Source organism: Berghia stephanieae, chromosome 7 (assembly GCF_034508935.2).
Source record: "Berghia stephanieae isolate SIO BIC M18660-M18661 chromosome 7, UCSD_Bste_1.3, whole genome shotgun sequence".
NCBI classification, from domain to species: Eukaryota; Metazoa; Mollusca; class Gastropoda; order Nudibranchia; family Aeolidiidae; genus Berghia; species Berghia stephanieae.
The window spans coordinates 35,184,554-35,205,051 of record NC_088366.1 but is presented as its reverse complement, the minus strand read 5'-3'; the positions used below and the strand labels follow the sequence as shown (position 1 = coordinate 35,205,051).

The following is a 20,498-nucleotide window of genomic DNA, read 5'->3' as shown; positions in this document are numbered from 1 at the left end:
CTGATATGTCCATGGCAGTGGGGTGGGTTCGGATTTTAAGAATGTCATTAGCGGTGTACCCAAGGAAGTGAATTGGGACCAGTTTTATTTCTTTTATAGATAAATGATTTACCGTGTGGTATAAATCCAGCCTGTAAACTGTTTGCAGACGATACGAAGATGTATAGTACAACTGAGCATCATGACAATCTACAAAATGATATATTTTCAATTTTCAAATGGTCTACAACATGGCATTTTGATTTTAATGTTTCGAAATGTAAAGTATTACATATAGGAAAAAATAATCCATGTCATAATTATTTATTTCACATCTACTTTTCGTTGTGCCTTATGAAAAGGATGTGGGAGTTACTTTTGATTCATTTTTTAAAATGTTGATGTACATATTGATAATTGTGTAAGCCGTGCAAACAGAATGATGGGAATAATATATAGGTCTAGAACATTTATAAGTCTTGATGAACCCATATTTTTGTATTTGCTCGTTCGACCAATTCTAGAATACAGAAATTGCATCTGGAGCCCATTATATAAAAGACAATCTATTAGTATTGAAAGTGTACAGAGGAGAGCTACCAACAAGATTTATGCAATACAGTATTTATCTTATAAGGAAAGATTAGAATAATATACATATGAAGATCGGTTTTCCAAAACTCGTTAAGTCGATAATTCTACTTTTTGAGATTTTCTATCCATGAGATAAATTGAATTGAGATGTAAAGTTTATATTCAGCAACAAGAACTTCCTTAGATTTGTGTGACTTAAAGTTTAAATATGATAAAATTATAGACCGAATGAGAAATTTTATTTATATTTATATATATATATATATATATATATATATATTATATATATATATATATGTGTGTGTGTGTGTGTGTGTGTGTGTGTGAGTGTGAGTGTATAATATATATATATATATATATATATATATATATATATATATATATATATATATATACTAGTAAGAAGCCCGCAATTTCGCGGGGAAAGAACTATTTTCATTCGATATTGTACCCACCATCATTTAATGAGGGCAGATTGGTAAACAACGTTGACTGTGTAACTTGGTACATTCTCTGTAGATTTATATATATATATATGTGTATATATATATATATATATATATATATATATATATATATATACATATATATTTATATATATATATATATATATATATATATATAATATATATATATATATATATACATACATATATGTAGTAAAAAGCAATAGTCTTGAAAGCTCTCTTACCAAGGAAGACCTGCAAATCCAGAAAGATTACCTACTATAGTAAAGAAGTTAGTAAAATTAAACGACAAACTAGAGCTTTTATAGATAGTGCAATATCGATTAATGTGCTCAAAGTGGTGCCAAGGCAATAGCAACAATTAATCTGTAGGACAAGACATGACGCCTATAAGGCGCTTTTGCAATAATAGCATCGGCCAGGTACTCATTTTAGACCTGAGTGAGATAAGACAATATGAAACTTCTCCAAAAACTCGACTTTGTGCGTAAAGAACGTAAACCAAACGCGAGATGGCAGAGAATTTAAGGCATTGCACTTTCACGTGGGCGATTCAGTTCAAACCCTGTTATCCGCATCTATATATTTCATTGAGCAACAAAGTTTGCCCATATTGTGTGGCGATGCACTGCCGCTGACCCCTTAGTTATCACGAGTGTGTTGAGTCTTTTTTGTTGTTGTTGTCGAGATGGACCTTAAAGACAAACTTCCTTTTGGGATGAATAACGGGATTTTTACTTAATCTTTAAAATAGGATCATTTATTTATTAAATATCCCCACCAAATCTACACTTGTGTTTTGTATGATATAACTGATCAACGAGTAAGGACCATATACATTTAAGGATAAATGTATATTGCCATGGTAACTCAATACCCCATTAGATGCCATATTCGTGATGATGACAAGTTGCCCAATTAGAATTAACCAGATAATGACTTATGACTTGATCGAAAATGACTGCAATCTATTTTCCTCTTTTCATCACAGTCGTCCAGGTCTCGCAACAACTCCCTCATTAATCAATCCCTAACTCCTACATAATTTCAAATCTCTAAGTACTTTTCAGACAGCCATGACATCAACGTTTCCACTAAGTTGTTGTCGGTATAAAGCAATGGATTATAGGGAATGAGATTAGCGGAAGAGTAGCGTCCCTTGATTGGACGTCACCCATAGTCTGTGACGTCACCGGCGGAAAAGTTATTAGAGAGAGAACGTCATGTTGGTTGTGCGCATGCGTCTCTCGTCCTTGTTGTGTCGTCAAGATAAGATACTAGTCTATTTGTGCGGCTATGTGGTCTTGTGGTATGTCACTCGCTTTCGGATCAGAAGGTCCTGGGTTTGAGCCTCGCTCGGCGCATAGTTGAGTCTTGGGAAAAGGCTCTTTTCTTATACTCTCTCACCATACTCCGGTGTAAAATGAGTACCTGATCGTCAACAGCGTTGTCTTTGTCGGGGAAAAAGTGTAATATCGGCTTATAGGCATCATATCTGGTTCTAGTTGTTACGTGTTGCTGTTGACCCCCTGTAAAGCGCTTTGAGCACGTTTAGTGGATATTGCGCTACATGAAAGCCCAAGTTTAGTTAGTCTATTTATAAATAGCACCACTCTCTCCGTTTAATGTAGTTCTACAATTTTGTTATTTGTTGTCATTTTAAATCGCTTGAGAATATTTCATTGTAGATGTAATAGCGATACACGTTACTATATGGAATTGAATATTAAAGATGTACGATTGACTGACTCGGACCCTGAAATGAGAGATGGAGCCTTTGAATTATTTGCAATACAAGAAATAGTATTCATGTTCCATCATGGCAAAGAGAAATAAGCCTCGTTTTATATTTGATTTAAATTCCCTTACCTCGTTCATCCCGACATAATACCGCTTTCAAACGTTGGGTCACATAAATATGTGCTTACTGTCTAACTTCCCGTCAGTGATTAAGCTCAATGCCGCTTGACTTTGATGACAGAGCTTATAATGTCACTTGAGTGTCTATCAAACCACAGATATGCCTCTTTCTGGTTTATTCGGATTTACAAAACATGTCCAAAAATAATGTCAAAAAAAAAAGATGAATATAACAGCTTCAGAAAAGAACACTTCGTATTTATGAACATTTCAAGCTTAGCACCTTCATCAGCCAACACAAGCATAACAGTTAAAACCATACATAAGCCTGAAAAGCTGCGTAAAAATTCATTCCAAATTATTGGGAGTTGAAGAAACATTCCTGGTTATGTTTAAGCTGCTACATACATTTGTATCAATTGATATTTTTTTTTCAAATCCACAGATTCAAGCAGCTCACTATTTATTACAACTCACATCCTTATTTTCCTCCATTTATTTTCAGATCTGTTATTTCCATATTCTTGGGATCTCACACCAGTTCCGCTGACTCGGCGCCGTTGGATAAATGATATTCAACTTTTATGGATAACAACCGTGTAAAGAATTGTAAAGAAGAAAGGGAACAGAATTTCAGGCTTCATGGCTACATACCTATTAGAGCATCGCTTGAATGACACGATCTGCAATACAACGCAATAAACTTTATTTTTCGTCAATTCAAAATGGCACAAGCTCTTCCAATCTATTTACACACACGTTCCTATCAACGGTTCTATCTTGATGCCCTAATAACACAACAGTTATGGCGTTAATTGGAATATTCTATCACAATCCCTTAAAACACACTAGGCACCCTAAAATGTTATTGTATATATCAACAATGTAATGATTGCTGTCTACTGTCAACTGTAAAATCCTACTATTCTTCAATACATCTGTTTACCTATAATAACAACCATGACACACGATGAGTGATTGATGACGTCAGCCTTATACATCTTCTGGCCTTGGACATACTCTCCAAAAACGATCTCGCTGTTCATCCTATTGTAAAAAAAAAATATACCGTGATGCATATTGTCACTCATAGACTGCTACGACTTTCTTTTAATTAGTGTAAAATTCACTGTGTCCCATTCTAAACCAGCTATTCGTTGAATGCATCATACCGTCAGCTTGGCCCACGTACCTCACTTAACAACGCCCTCATCATTCACTGCCTATCCTTTCGTGTTGTCAAACACGACGTTGTACAATACGTGAAGCGCATATCAGCTGCTATAACTCTCTAATGATTACCAACATATCTACCAACGTGGACACATCGTCATCGCCATCACCTTTAATCCAACACCACTATCTCATCAACCGTCAACCCTCATTCCACGACCAGTCCCTACAAAAACCGGACATCAACATGGCATCCTGTCAATCAAACATTCAAGAAGGCACGCCCAATCTGCTCATCGTTGATTCTTCAGCCTTCATCGTGCCACAACTCCTAATATCCGCCCTCGTTATAACGGGCTTCATTTGTACTAAGACTTTTCTAGACAACTTCCGGAAGAGGCATGCGCGTATCTCAGTAGTCATCGTGGGGTCAGGACCTACCGGTAAGATTACAGATTTCTTTCCTTTCAATCTCCAACCTCTGCGTCGATATTCGTCATGAGCTAATGAGAAAAATGAATCAAAACTCATGATGATTAGAATAAGAATATTTTATTTCAATTTGAGAAACGAAAGTCACTTTCCTCATTTCTTTCCAGTCAAATTCCATATCTGTAATTTTAATTTACTCCGACATTTCTAACATTTTTTGGACGATCGGTCACATCCGCATCAAACTAGTGTTTTGTTCTACGAGATTCTATAGATGATGAGAATTGCAATACTTTACTTTGGCACTTTTCAAGGGACCTTATGCCAACAGCAACACTGATCATGTCGGACGAGATATACAGCCTATAAGACATTATTAGACATTCTTTTCTCTGCAATAATTTTTAACATCTCAATATTGTGAGTAAAGAGCATATTCCAGGGGTCCAACTTTGCGCCGCCGAGGCAGGATTCGAACTTTCGCTCGGTCTTTAGACCGCAAGCCGAGTGGCATATTAATATACCAACAAAGCTGCACATAATCTGAATAGACAAGATCGTTTAATCAATTCCTTAATCGTGTTTCATTGGTTTACCCTCAAGGAGATCATAATCCCCAGGTTCATTTTTTAACCAATTAGAGTATTGATTTTGCAATGTTTTGAAATTTACCACATCTTGATGGGCTTCATAACGAATGTAAAAAAGCGACTTTACTGAAGTCCGTTTTAGAAACGCTCCAAGTTTTTTAGATTTGAAAAGTTCACTGTATTTTGGATACATTGCTTGTCGATAGCGATCGTCTTAGATCATGTGTTGAAAAAATGTTGCCATTATCTTTACGCGGGCATTTAACTTACTCGTATAAGGCGTGTTTGTAATGTCTAAAATTAAGTTTGATGCCCTTATAAATCATTCAAGTATATAACAGCGGCACTTCCATTTTTAAGTCCTGAAATAGGACATGGAAAAGAGCCACTAAAACTGCGACGAGACAAATAACAGCCCCAGTGTCTGTAAACAAATTGAAACACACATTTAAAAAGAAAACAGTTTGAGTTTTTGATAGTCCACGTATTCGTTTAATCTAACATCTAACGATATTGTTTCATACAATATCATACATCTGTTTAAAACTTGTCTCGAAATTATGAGTGTCGAAATAAATGTCAGTTTTTGATTTCAATGTACAGTTTGGAAAAGTTAAATGCGGCCTTCTAGGATAAAACTCCAGAAATGGATGCTTTGACAATGTTCACGATGTTCTTTTATGTTCTTTTGCTTTGATAAATTACTTTGATTCTATCCAGGAGTACTGCAGGAACTATATTTTGGCACATTAATACTTAAAATTTAGTTTATTGAAATTAATATTTGACTTTCAATACCTGCTAAGTCTCTTTTTAATCATTCAAAAAACAATTGTTATCTTATTTATTTATCGACTAAAAGAGGAAAAGACTTGTTTTCTTGGCTTTATGGATCATGGAACAATACCCTGAGTTTTTAAAAGTTAGCTATTCCCTGGTTATTTGAAAGCACAATAGATTGATGTTTAAGCTTATTTTCTAGCTGAACGTGACTTAGCAGGATTTTGAATATCAACTCCACACTTTTCCCTTCATTATTTTGACACAGGACTGACGTCACTGCTTATAGCAGCCAAATGCGGTCGGGTGTCCAGGATTCACCTCTACGAAGAGCTCACTCGATACTCCCTCCTGGCTAAACCTTACCAGCTTGCCTTTGATGTCCGGACGGTCCATTTCTTGAAGCGGCTTGGAGTGGATTTCGATAACATGGAGGGTTGCTGGGATTGTGGCTGTTTTTTCACCAGGCTCGGTGTCTTCCAAGAATATGTCCTTAGCTTGGTCCACAGGCTAGGGATACCCGTAGACGTCCATTTGGGTGTGAAGGTCAGTTAAATTGATCATTATTATTGAATTTTTAAAAAACGAATAAGGGATGGGCGGATTGATTAGATAATTAACATTATTATCAATATTTACTTTTGTTCTGGCCTTGACCATTTTTCTTTCTGAAGAGGAAACATTCTAATAAGCTATTGGTATTTTTCTTCCGTAATATGTATGTATATCTATGTACCCATGTGACATCTCTGCTATTGTTTGTTATTTATATATCATAACAATAGGAGTGGGTTTTTCTTGGCGGGAATCGTGTGCCTTCGACTAGGATGGACTTTTCTGTGGTCGTAGATGCACTCACAAATTACTCTTGTGTCAACTTTTGTTCTGTTTTGTCTTTGTTTGTATGTTTATTTTTGTTTGTTTGTTTCTTGTGTTTGTTTTGTTTTGGTCCCTTTTATTTGTTTTGATTTTTTTATTTGTTTTTGTTTAGTTGCTCGTTTGTTGTTGTTTTTGTTTTTTGGCTGCTTGTTTGTTGTTTGAACTCATTCTCAGCAATTGTACTTTCTATTTGGCACTCAACTACCTGATGTATGTCTCTATCATTTTACTTCCTCATTATGATCCTTTCGATGGCACTGGTATGTCGTAAAAGTGACACAAGAACCGTCAAACTCCGACAAACAAAAAGAAGATCGGGTTTTACAATGTTTCTCCAATATTTCAGCTTAACATAATTGAGGCCCACTGTCATTCAATTTAGTCCAATATGTAATTTACCCCTAAACTCAAAAAATTCTCCTCATCACAACAACGGCTGTTGCGGTAAAAAAACAACCCCCTGCTGAATGAAAGGGAAAAGTCAATTATACCCAGCTGCTAACGTCATTACATTCACTGCCGTGATCAAACTTTATCGATTTTTTCGATATAATCTTTGGGTAATTATTGGGCTATCGATTTTTTTAAAAATCTATTCTTTCGAGTATCCAGCCAAGTGGGCGAGTCGTTTAATCCCGATTTTATGACGCATATCGTGACAGATATCATTGTGATAATCGCTCAATAAATTATAACGCCTATTTTATTTACACTGATTGAAATAAAATATCGCGTTTGATGAATCGATATTCCCACTTCCGATTCAATAATTATAGATAACATTAACGTATCACCAGTACCAAGTACTGCTCGATGCGTTTTAAATTCCTACACACATAAATACCAAGACAAACAACCACAATATTTTACTGTACTTACAACCTCTGACACACACATACGTACACACACACACACACACACACACACACACACATACACACCTCATACGCACATGGAATATTTTAACTTTGATTTAAAACTTCTAATTGTTCGAGCTTCTCTATTTCCTATGTGGAGTGAATTCAATCTGTAAATAATCTTCCACATTAGAATTTATAATGAAACGTTGGTTAAATGATTTTGGTGGCGTCAGAAAAAGATCATAGGTAATGAAAATTTGATCAAATAACTTTGGTGGCGTCAGAAAAAGATCATAGGTAATGATCTAGAAGGAACTTTTTGTTTTGAGTGGGTCACATTATTTGTCACAGTTTAGTGTAAGCATTTGAACGACTATGTAATATTATTTCACGTTGATGGTAATTTCATAACATTTCAATGTGACCCGTGGCCTCAGCCGGTTTAATGTTGGTTTTTACCTCTCATTTTTACGGTGAATGAAATTTTCTATAATTTTGAATAACCTGAATTTCACAAAAATTGATATTCACGCCACTTATTATTAACAGTTTTTCCGAAAAATATTGTCAAAAACGAAGCTCTCGATCGTGTAGGAATTTGGTACACATTTTTCACACAATATTTCAGTTTACACCACTATAAAAACCCAACACTGTACAAATATTTTTGTTTATATTCACTCATGTATAATTATGGTTATAATGATAAGCAAAGATGTTAAATTGTCATTTATATATGTGTTTATTTTTGTTTGTACAATTAACAAAAAGACTTTTCAGCGGGTTGTTTTCTCTCTTGTCTGGAGTTGGGACATGCCATAATTTTATCTCAAGCCCCAAATCCGTAAATGCTTCACTTCAACTCCGAACAGTTAATCCAAGTATCCAAAGGATTACATTCATTTCAAACTGTGAGCATTTGTGCAAGCCTTGCCATGTCCACCAAAATATCAACAAGGGATTGAAAACCTCGTCACGCTGGACATGCAGGATGAACAATGAAGCCTATTTTACTATTATAATTTCTTTTCAGTAGACAGCTGTGTATGGACAGTATATTTTGAGTGTAGAGCTTCTTCTACAGCGGGACTAATCTTGCTGTCCTGTCGTTTGATAAAGGGGAAGCCCGAAACGTCCACACCATTCGCCCTTTGAAATAAACCAGAGATAAAATTCTACCACATCATTGTCATAATTTTTGAAGGGAAATATATCAGTCTATCTGACAGTATGAACTTAATACTGTACGAGTTTGGGGCATGAGCGTAGGTGTTTGGGCAGGGGGTATTGTCATTTATTTTCATTTTTTGAGCTATTTTAAACGATAATATCTCACATCTATTTACATCAACCGACGTCAAATAATTGAGTTGCTCAAGCAGTGGAGAGTTCAGTCAAACCAGTCCACAGTTAAAGCTGTTAGAATTTGAGATACAGAAAAACCGTACACATTTGGGGCGACCTACCCTATTTATAAATTTAACATCTTTTGTATTTGTGTTTATTTTTCTATTCTTCAGTTTTCCAAAGAAATTCTACGAGAAACAGATAGCATTGGCGGCCGGAAGCTGGTTATTGTCTGCGACGGCTCGAACGGCTCGGCAGCCCGAATTCTCAGTCTGAGTGACGAATTCGTCCAACAACCCTGCAAGGCTTACGGAGCTGTCGCCGCCCTGGAAAGACCGGAAGAATGTGTCGTCCCTATTCCGGTACGGTTATCAAGTGTCAGTTACGAATCGAATTTTTATCGTTGTGCTGATCGATATGTCGATTTGTAGATTGATTTTAGATATAATTGTCATTTTTACTGTCTGTACTGATTGTTTAAGATGGCGGTGACAATAATTTTCAATTTTAAAATGCAGTGTTAAAGCCTTTTTTATATCTTTTTAAAGATGTTTTTTTTTCTTTAATCCACCTCGATCTATTATTTAGCTATAGCTAGTAATATTTTACCAAAATCCTACTTGCACGAGCCCATAACACTTTAGGTATCAATCAACCTTGTAAATAAGTGCGCTTTGCCAAAATACCATTACAATATATGACTCTGCAACCTTTAAAATCATGTTTTCTTTTTCTACAAGTTTCATTAAATCGCACTGATGTTTTTCACTTATTGTAATAGTTTCACAAATCATGCGTAAGGTCAATCTTGGAAAATATGATTATCTATCAAGTATATATAGCTCATTTTCAGTAGTCGCAGTTGACTGCTTACTCTAGAAATGCACGTATTTGAAACATCCAGAAAACTCGTCGAATGATTCTCATCTGGGCAAACACTCTCAAACCTGAGACTTTGTGAAGTCATTTAAATCGATCGATATTTGAAGGATGACTTATCTGGCCAAATTTTAAATAATGTCTTTCCAGTGTACGGCAGTTAACAGGTTAATAATTAGACGAAGTTAACCTTTAAAAATTTGAATGTCCTAACTTCACAGCCTTTTTAAAAATATGTTTTTATAAACATTTGAGGTAAATGGTTCAAAAGATTTAAAACGGCATAAGCTTTTAAAGATTTGTTTTTCACTATGGCTACTGCCTTTTTCCGTCTACAAAACAAAATAACAATTTATTTCCATCCTTCCTGAACATTTCCAACACATCTGTACACGTGGCCCTGAGAAAATTGGACAATTTTTTTAGCATTGCTTCTCCAACCCTTTCAACACCCATCCCCCTTAAAGAATATAGAGCCACTTGGGTTTTTCCAAGAAGAAATAACAATGCGAGGGGGGCGGGGGGGGGGGGTACAAATTGGTTACTATTGACAGGAAGAAGAATCGACAATGTCCATTATTCCAATAGGCCAATGAAATAGAACACATTGAGAGGACAACAGTTCCGCAGAATGAAAAAAAAATACGTTTATAAAATTTTGGCCAGAAAACTAGTCGTTCAGAAATATCGATTGGTTAAAATGACCCTCATGTTGTCAAAAACTATCAAACTTGGGTCTTCCTAAAGAAGTTCCACGTTTGAGAGTATTTGACAAGTCAAGGGTCGTTTTAATCTATCGATATTTGAAGGACGAGTTTTCTAGACAATAAGTCTTAAAATGCGTTCTGTCAGAGTACGGCAGACCTGTTCTCTATTAGTTTATTTCAGGAAAGGGAGAAATTGGGTCATTAGGAAATGAAGATAGAATCCCCTGACAGGACAATCCGCACTGTTCCACCCTTTTACAAAACATTTATTTTGGCCAGAAAACTTTTACTCTCAATACCGATCGAGTAAGATAACCTTGAACTTCCCAAAATTGTCAAAAAGTCTCAAATCAGAGAATTCTTGGAAGAAGTCTGGGGGTTGAGACTTTTTGTCAATTTTGGCAAGTTTGGGGTTATCGTAATTGGTCGGTATAGGGGAAAACTTTTTTTTTTTTGGCCAAAATAAGAAAAAAGGTTTTCGTCAGAGTAGGACACCCTTGACACGCCAATCCACAGCCAATTCCCTGGAACAAGGACACGAGGAAATACCAGAAAATAATAAGCCCATTATCAGTTTTGTTCTACTTTAAAATAACACGTTTTTAAGAATTTTGGCCAGAAAACTAGTACCATTCATCGATTAAAATGACTCTCACATTGTCAGAAACTTTAAAACCAAGGACTTTCTGGAAGTCAAAATATTTTAAAACGTGTTTTTTCAAAGTACCGCATAACTTTGCTAAGCTCACGGAAATCTGATCGAAGTGTCAGAGGAATAAATTTTCTCTTGTGCATCGTTTCAATTTATTGTTTTCATTCGAATGACAATGAGCATTGCCTTTTGTTTTTGTTTTTGTTTTTGTTTTTAAGGGTTTTACGGCGCTTGCAACACATTAAGGTCAGTGCCAGTAAAAAGGAAGAAAATGGAAAATGGGATAGTTAAAAGTTCTAGAATTACAATTAAATGATCCAAGAATAAGGCAGACAAAGTGGAATTGATTCAAATAGGAAACAGATTTAGATTCCAAAAGCACTCTATCAGTGTACTTAGTTTGAGATCACCTAAAAGTCTCATCCAGACACAGGCACAAGTCCCCACTAAGAGGAACATACTCAAATGTTTACAAATCATATATAATATGTAAACATAATAGAGTGCATAACAGAGAGATGATTTACAAGGAAAAAATATCATTTCCAGGACAAAACCAAGTAATCTCATTCCAAGACAAAGACAGAAAGCAAGTTGGAAAACAGACATAGGGGGATAGAAGACACAGTAAGTGCCTCCCCTCCCTGCCCACTATGGGAGGTCAGGAAGCATTGCCTTTTAGTAGCTGTCTTGGTCCTTCAGAGCCATTAGTCCAATAGAGCTGGAGTTTGTAGTGGTATCTATTGCGTTGAACGGACAATAGCAATTGCTTGCCATCCTTCGTATAAGACGCTAGTCTATCGCAATGTGCTTTTCCCGAGTTCTAACTATGCCAACCCATAAGTCAGTGCTATGTGGGCAGGATGGTCAGTAGAAAAATAATAACATTCGACACACCCCTGATCCATACCAGACCATTGGCGTGTCCAGCGAGTGTACTACCAACTGAGCTATCGAAATCCGCAATAATATATTAAGGTATACTTTTAAATTGATATGCTCAGTATTTTTTCCTATGTCCCTTTCGGTTTTTTCAATTTTTTATTTTTATTTTCATTGTCAGAATTTCAATTAAAGTTAATCCTCTGTTGTTTACTTGTCAGTATGTGACTGATGCTATTCGTTTAGGTTTTTTTTTAAATCCGCCAGCCGGATATATCATACTAACACACACAACTATAAGTAACCTTACACGTTTATAGTCTGATGAATGCAATTAAGTGAGAACTACTCATAAAAATGGCTGGCTGTAAACAACATCAAAGAGCTAAGTGACGTCAATTTCGTTTCTTCTATAATGTTTGACTTATAATAAACACTTTCACGGCGTCAGTTTTCGTGCGGCTATTTATTGTGGTCTAATGGTATGACTATCGCCTTCGGATCGGAAGGTTCGGATTCGAGTCCCGCGGCGCATAGTTGAGTCCTTGGAAAAGACTCTTTACTCACATTCTCTCACCGTACTCAGGCGTAAAATGAGAATCTGGCCGTTAACAGCGTTGTCTCTGTCGGGGAAAAAAAATTATATTAACGCCTAACAACTGGCGTCATGTCCCGTTCTACATGTTACGTGCGGTGTTCGGTCAGGGACCCTTTCTAAAGCGCCTTGAACTCGTTTAGTGGATATTGCGCTATATAAAAGTTCAAGAATTTTTTAAAGCTCAAAGCTCAAAAGAAAACTGGTTCCAAACTCACTGGAAGTGTAAAACCACTCTTCCATAGGACTGGACCTTGCATAATTGATCTTCTGGTTTCAGAGTGGCACCTTATTTTCTAGTCTGTCACTAAAGATCACCCACCCTCGCTCTTTGACGCCCATAATCCTAAAAATCTGTCCTATAGATAGTTCGAAAATGACGTCACTCAGGTCTTTGTTATTGTCTTTTGCCATCCGCGCTTATGAGTTATGCTCACTGAACTGTATTAACCAGACTATAACGTTCATGGATACACACAGTTTTGTGTGTTGGTCCATTATACTTCCGGATGGCAATGTTATGAGCTTCTTAGCCAAGCGCATACTACCTATACTAAAATAGGTATGATTTAAATTGTAACCTGTTCAATACTGGTTACAAACTTCCAATGAATTAGGAACCCGATAAGTAGACGGTGTGACGTCACGACTTCTCTGTCCTATCGCGGGTTTGATTTTTAAAAAGGTTAAAATAAGCAATATATCGTGTTGGTTTGAAAGTATTTCCATTATAGCAATGAGACCATGACAATTTGGGATAGCAGACCTGCAAATGAATGCACGTTGTCTGTGATGTATTGTTCAGATTACCTAACAACGAAAAGATTGTTTCAATTATGAGTCAAAGAATAACGAGGATAATATCGCCATTATCATCATCATTATCATCATCACCATCATCATCATCATCATCATCATCATCATCATCATCATGATCGTCACCCCGTCACCTCATCATCATCATCATCATCATCATCGGCATCATCATCATCATCATCATCATCATCATCATCATCATCATCATCATCATCATCATCATCAGCATCATCATCATCATCATCACCATCATCATCACTCCCAATCACCCTCCGAATGATATCCTCCACAGGAGCGCCGTGTGTACAACCTCCACTTCGACCTGACCGCCTATGGATCGGACAACTACGACTCGGATGGTTACAAAGGATTCAGTTTTAAAATATTCGGCACGTCCAAGCATCGACTGATGTGTCTACTCATCCCAAAGAGTGAATCCCCGCTCATCAAATGTCTCCGTACTGTATTAGACAGATCGGTGAGTGCTATTGAATCTATGCGTTTTGGTAAAATACTCACAACATCCGCCTGATATAACGTACCAACGCACAAAACGGTGTGTAACCTTGAATCTTAAGAGTCTGATTGATTTAATTCAGTGAGAAGTAATCACCAAAATGGCTGAAATACAAACAGTAAGAGCTGAGTGACATCAATATTATTTCATCTATATAACCTACCGCTTGAGAAAAAGGAAAAGAAACGCACGTTTTTACAAAGAGCAATATCCACTAAACGTGCTCAAAGCGCTTAACAAGAAAGCCCAGCCAACAGCAACACTCAACATGTTGGACGAGACATTATTACGCCTGTAAGGCGATAATACAGTTCTTCTTCGGTGGAGACAGCGCTGTTACGCCCAGGTACCCATTTACACCCGAGTGCGGTGAGAGAAGGAGAGAAAAGGGCATTTTCTAAGGGCTCAACTTTGTGCCACTAAAGTCGGGGCTCGAACCCTGGACCTACCGGTATCGAGAGCGGTTGTTATACCACAAAACTACAAAACTGACGATCAGATGGGGAAAATAATATTGATTTTAAGTTTAAATTATGACATGTTAAAGCCAATGCAATTTCCTATACTGATCAAACCAAAAAATGAAATTGTATCTTGAGTGGCGTCAAGTTAAACAACTCACCTCGGTTTTTACTTTTGCTTTATTTTAATCTGGATGCATAACGGTCTTAAAATTATAATCCCAGATAATGCTTATTCCGACGTATTGGGGCGTACAAGAATGAATATAACAGCTTCATAAAAAAAAAAAAATAAAAAAAAAAAATTAAAAAAAATTGCCTTACACTGTATGGGTCCTGATAGCTCAGTTGGTAGAGCACTCGCTTCACACGCAAGGGAACCGAGATTGATCCTGCGTGCACTCGAGATTTTTTCTGACCCCACTGTCCACCCAGTAGTGATCGGGTAGCTGGGTCTCTTAGATCTGGCGGAAAATACTTTGCGATAGACTAGCGTTCTATCCAAAGAGTGGCAAGCAATTGCTATTGTCCGTTTCACACTATAGAAACAGGGATAAACTCCGGCTCCATGGGCCTCATTGCTTTGAAGGACTACTTTTTTTAACACGGTACATTTCGGGTACACATAACAGTTGCAAATTAACAATCAAGAGATTGGATTTACGCTTTAGCTTAATTGGCAAAGACAAAAATAGAAAAGTGACCGTTTCGGGTTTTCCCTTTATCAGCGAGGCGGATGATGAATTTGACATCTCGATCTGAACATGAATGTGATATGACAGAAAAGGTATAAGATGTGCTTTTTCGTTAAAAAGGGAAATTCTGAAAGTCTACGCCATTATTTGTCTTCGTCAATTAAGTCAGAGCGTGAATTTAATTTCAGGGGTTTATTTTGTAAATATAACACATTGGAAAACATTTCAATTAATTTTTAAAAAATAATTACTCTCTCCTCGTTTTCTATTTTTTCCAACACTATAAAGGAACCAAACGTTTGTACATAACAGTTTCCCCATTTCATTCATTAAGCACATGAATATTTATAAAAACGATCTTTAAAATTTAATAGTTCATTCTCAGACAAACCTTTACATGTGACCAAATCCTTTCAATACAACTTACACCAGTGGCGTGTTTGACTCATCGAGAGTATGACAAATAATTGTACAAACTCCACATCCCTGTCTTGTCGTGTTGCTAGTTTTGTAATTCAAAAGAACAATAAAAATCTGTCCACTTTTAATAGATCGTATAAGCCTACAATATCGAAGCCAAATTGTGAATGAATTTAGGATGAGTCAACTTTTTATTGCCCTCGCGTTAAGAGGAGAGGTACAAAATGTCTGATGGCAGGAGGAATCAGGTTCAATGTTCCCACAATGCGATCACATTGAACACTTTCTGTGGTTAGAGATTATCGTTATTCATTCTATAATGTAATAAACAAAAATGAAAATAACAACTTCGAAAAGAACAAGATACCAAACACGGAACGATTCGTCTCAAACCCCTTCAACAAACAACAACAAACAAAGAACAAACAACAACAAATAAACAATAAAAACATAAACACATTATTATTATTATCTTGACAGTCCACAGCTTCTAGCAACTTAGTATCCTTTTCGTCGCAATCCATTCTGGTAATCACCATAACTGTTTTATTTAGTTTTGTCCAAAATTAATTCATAATCACTGGACTCAATGAATTAGTTATTAATAATCTGGTTTACGATTAAGCTGTGCAATATCACGAGGTTTGTTGTAAATTTTGTTCGGCTTCGTGGTCTAGCGGTATGACACTGGATTGTGACTCGTAAATCATTGCTTTGAGGTTCGACTGTTGGCATCTCACAGTTGAGTCCTTAGAAAATAATCTTTACGTACATTTTCTCACCATGCCCAGGTTCCTGGTCGGAAACAGTGAAATAACTGTCGAAAAAGTATATGTCGTATAAAATAGCTCCTTACGTCTACGTGCGCCATGTCTCCAGCATTATCAGTGTTGTTGTCGGCTTGGGAACCCTTGCAAAGGGCTTTGGAGACAATACGTTGATTATGCGCTACTTAGAAAAGCCCACATAATTTATTTTTTTTCAAAAATCAAGGAGGAACAAATTTTCTTCCTCATGCTGCACGAAGAAATTAATATCCTTGTCGAAAAAAAATGTGTATCATCGCGCCCAGCGTGCGTCATGGCATGTCTCGTCCTACATAATCAGTGTTGTTGTTGGATGCCCTTATAAAGGGCATTGCACGCATATATATGTATTTATATATGTATACATATGTATTTTCAAAAGCATTTTATAAAATACCAAGAAAGAAAAAAATCTTTCCTAATACTACACCTAGAAAGATTTCATTTTACTCCGCATTGTAAATGAATGATTGTCAGAATTGGGGTGGAATCTCACTTTACGATTTACCTAATTGTCATTTTATTGAGAAATAAATGTACAGCCACAGTGATTCGAGTATCTCTGGCATTAGAGGCATCCCAAGTACAAGCAATAAATGTATTACGTTGTCTCTTGAGAGATATAAACCAGGCATAAGATTATATTTATGCACCTAGAACATGGTTTTATTGGTTCGTGTACAATAACAAGAATAATGGCTTGATCCCAGGAAACACAGAGATATTTATTGTCTTTATTGGTTTTATTGTAGCATTGTATAGACCAGTCTGTTATCGTCGACATGTAAAGGCGTCTTTGTCCTTTCAACATTATAACACTTGCTTTATTATTATTATTATTTTAGAATTCCTTTTTTGTTTTAGATTGTTATTATTAAAGTCATCATCATGATAATTATTATTATTATTATTATTATTATTATTATTATTATTATTATTATTATTATTATTATATTATTATTATATTATTATTATTATTATTATTATTTATATATATATATTATTATTATTATTATTATTATTATTATTATTATTATTATTATTATTATTATTATTATTTTATTATTATTATTATTATTATTATTATTATTATTATTATATTATCTTCACCACAGTCATCATCATCGTTATTATTATAATTATTATTACATACTGTACTACTACTACTACTACTACTACTACTACTACTACTACTACTACTACTACTACTACTACTACTACTACTAATAGTAGTAGTAGTAGTAGTAGCAGTAGTAGTAGTAGTACTACTACTACTACTACTACTACTACTACTACTACTACTACTACTACTAGTAGTAGTAGTAGTAGTAGTAGTAGTAGTTAGTAGTAGTAGTAGCAGTAGTAGTAGTAGTAGTAGTAGTAGTAGTAGTAGTAGTAGTAGTAGTAGTAGTAGTAGTAGTAGTAGTAGTAATTATTATTATTATATTATTATTATCATTATTACTATTATTATTATTATTATTATTATTATTATCATCATCAACAACATCATCATTATCATCATCATCATCATCATCATCACCATCATCATCATAATTATCATCATGGTTTTGTTATTTTGTTTAGTGTCGTTGTTTCTCCTCGGCTGATTAAAATCATCGAGTTGAAATTCACGCAAGTGCGACATGAAGATGTAGGGGCGCGGAGAGAGGGTATTAGGAATCACGATTTCATAATATCTAGGTGTTAAAAACACAAGGGCTGCTAATTTGTTCTTGTTTACAATTTAAATCATGGAATTCTTAGTTGATCAACAATAGTAAATGTTATTTAAAACAAACAGGATATGACCCGAGCTCAGTTAAATGTATCTGTGTTAAACACTAATATTATGATATTATGACCTCAGTATGTATCTAGTCGTCTGTCGATACGAATTTCAAGTCTACCTACTGCAGATTTTACCACAAATTTTGATTTAACTGTTTGTCTTTTTTCACAGATGATGCGCAATATATTTCTGAAGTGTTTCAACACGTACAAATCAGAGAGTGAGCCCCGTCTCAGCGAGCCGATGGCTCTGAAGCATCTACGTTTCAGCCCGAGACTCTTCGAAGTGAAACTGTCTCAGCGAATAGATACCACAGCTTATTTTCCCGGTACTAACATGTTTGTGTGTGTAGAGGGAGATGCCGCTCGCTCCTTCAATATACATACCGGTAGGTAATTAAATACAAACGAATTTTGTTCCCTTTTTGATTTTATAGGAAAATATATATAGTTGATCTTTTTCAAGAAATTTTTTCAATAACCACCAAAAACAAAGAATTCGTATTGTTTTATTACTTTTAATAATACACCTACGTATCCCGACATGATTTCCAATCCTTTTAAAAAATCCTTTCTTACCCTATCGTCTTTTAAATTCCAGGTATGGATGTCAATATTGGCATCCGAGGCCTCATGTCGCTGTCCAACTTTATCGGTGCCATCGCCATTGCAAAAACCGAGCACGCCATAGAGAAAACCCTCATCCAAAGGTCTAAAGAAGGGGAAAAGATTTGCAAGGAGCTCATCTCGACGGGTCTGTGGGACTACACACAGTCAGCTTACAGGAAAATCAGCTGATGATAACATTATTATTAGACAGTTTATCCGAACATTTAATTTTAGCGCTCCCTTATCAATCAATAACTTGAAGACACGCGTGCTGAGGTTGTCAAGGTGTAGACTTCATCAGCTTTACACAAGCATACTATGTAAATACTGTATTATGCCATTCCTTTACGTTACTTACAGCAAGTGTAATGACAAGTCACAAGTAGTGAGTGGTGCGTGTCTTATCGGAGCTGAAGTCTGGTGTTGTAACTGATGGGCCTGAATGAGGGAAAGACAGTATCGTCCTTAAATCTTAGGCTGAGACAAAACCGATATTTTATGTAATGTCCAGTAAATACCTAGCTGATTTACACTGACAAAAGAACTGTTGTTCAAATTGGCGGAAACCTTTTACTTCAAATATCGATCAAATAAGAAGACCCTCATCTTATACTGCCGTACTGAAAAAAAATAATTTGGTCAGAAAACTCGTCCTTTAAATATCGGTCGATTAAAATGACCCCCCATTTTGTCAAAAACTCTCAATGACATTTTCAAGGTAGCTAGTCTCAAAGTGTAAAAGGATTTGACAAAATGAATATCATTTTATTTAATCAATCGATATTTGTGGGGCGCGTTTTCAGGCCAACATTCTTAAAAAATGGGGGGTTTTTTTAGAGCACGGCAGTACCAGACAATCTCAAGTCGGAGACTTCAAATTCAAATTCTCTCAAATTTTGGCATTTTGACAACTGGGGATCGTTTAAATAAAAAGAAGTTAAGTTAGCGTATGAACTTATTAGCCTCTATACAGCAGACTATCCAGTAAGTGTATTCAAACGCTTTTCAAGAAGTTCCAAGCAACACTTGACTGTGGAACGAGACATGCTATTTTTTTTTACAGACCAGGTACCCATTTTACACATGAGTACGATGGAAAAACTTGAGAAAAGAGCCTTTTCCAAGAATTCATGTCTTACCGCCATTGCGAGACTCGAAAAAGAGTCCTACCTGTCCAAACGCGAGTGCCATACCACTGGACCACAAACCCGATATGATTAAAGTAAAAGTTTTTCGGCCAAAGTGAAAAAGAAGTTGTTTTTTTTTTTTTTGTTTCGGTTTTTTTTTTGGGGGGGGGTTGTCTTTTTTTTTTTTTTTTTTTTTTTTGTTTTTTTTTTTTTGCTTTTGTTTTTGTTTTGTTTTGTTTTTTGGTCAGTTTACGCCATTGTCCATCACTTGGTTGTTTGGATTGATAGAGCCTTCTTAGACAAGGTGTGAAACCTCAGATAACTCAGTACCCCAAATATAATATAGCGAGCTCACCGGAACAATATTGAGTATAATACCTCCACTTAACATTACATTACATATTTGACCGAAGAGCAAAAACTAAACGGTCTCTGGATTAGAAACAACAACAAAAACAGGTTGTGAAATGAACGGGGAGATTTAAAGATGACAAAAGGGTTACAAATGGGAAGGAAAAAAGACTACCTTCTGAAATGTAATTGTTCCACATCAGGGTTTACTGGATGTTTAAATAATATA

At 35.8% G+C, this 20,498-nt stretch overlaps 1 protein-coding gene across 1 annotated transcript; it reads left to right on the top strand.

Annotated features, from left to right (window-relative positions):
- The first annotated feature begins 3,409 nt into the window (after positions 1 to 3,409).
- On the top strand, positions 3,410 to 20,082 carry LOC144977149 (uncharacterized). Its single transcript, XM_078922010.1, has 6 exons — positions 3,410 to 4,516; positions 6,144 to 6,421; positions 9,135 to 9,323; positions 13,785 to 13,970; positions 18,355 to 18,571; positions 18,784 to 20,082. The coding sequence occupies exons 1-6, from the start codon at positions 4,195 to 4,197 to the stop codon at positions 18,978 to 18,980; spliced, it is 1,389 nt and encodes a 462-aa protein (XP_078778136.1). The 5' UTR covers positions 3,410 to 4,194; the 3' UTR covers positions 18,981 to 20,082.
- The last annotated feature ends 416 nt before the right edge of the window (positions 20,083 to 20,498 follow it).

Coding starts and splice junctions, on each gene's coding strand:
- LOC144977149 (XM_078922010.1), top strand. CDS start 4,195: ATGATTACCAACATATCTACCAACGTGGACACATCGTCATCGCCATCA. Junction 4,517..6,143: donor CGTGGGGTCAGGACCTACCG/GTAAGATTACAG, acceptor ATTTTGACACAG/GACTGACGTCACTGCTTATA. Junction 13,971..18,354: donor GTACTGTATTAGACAGATCG/GTGAGTGCTATT, acceptor CTTTTTTCACAG/ATGATGCGCAATATATTTCT.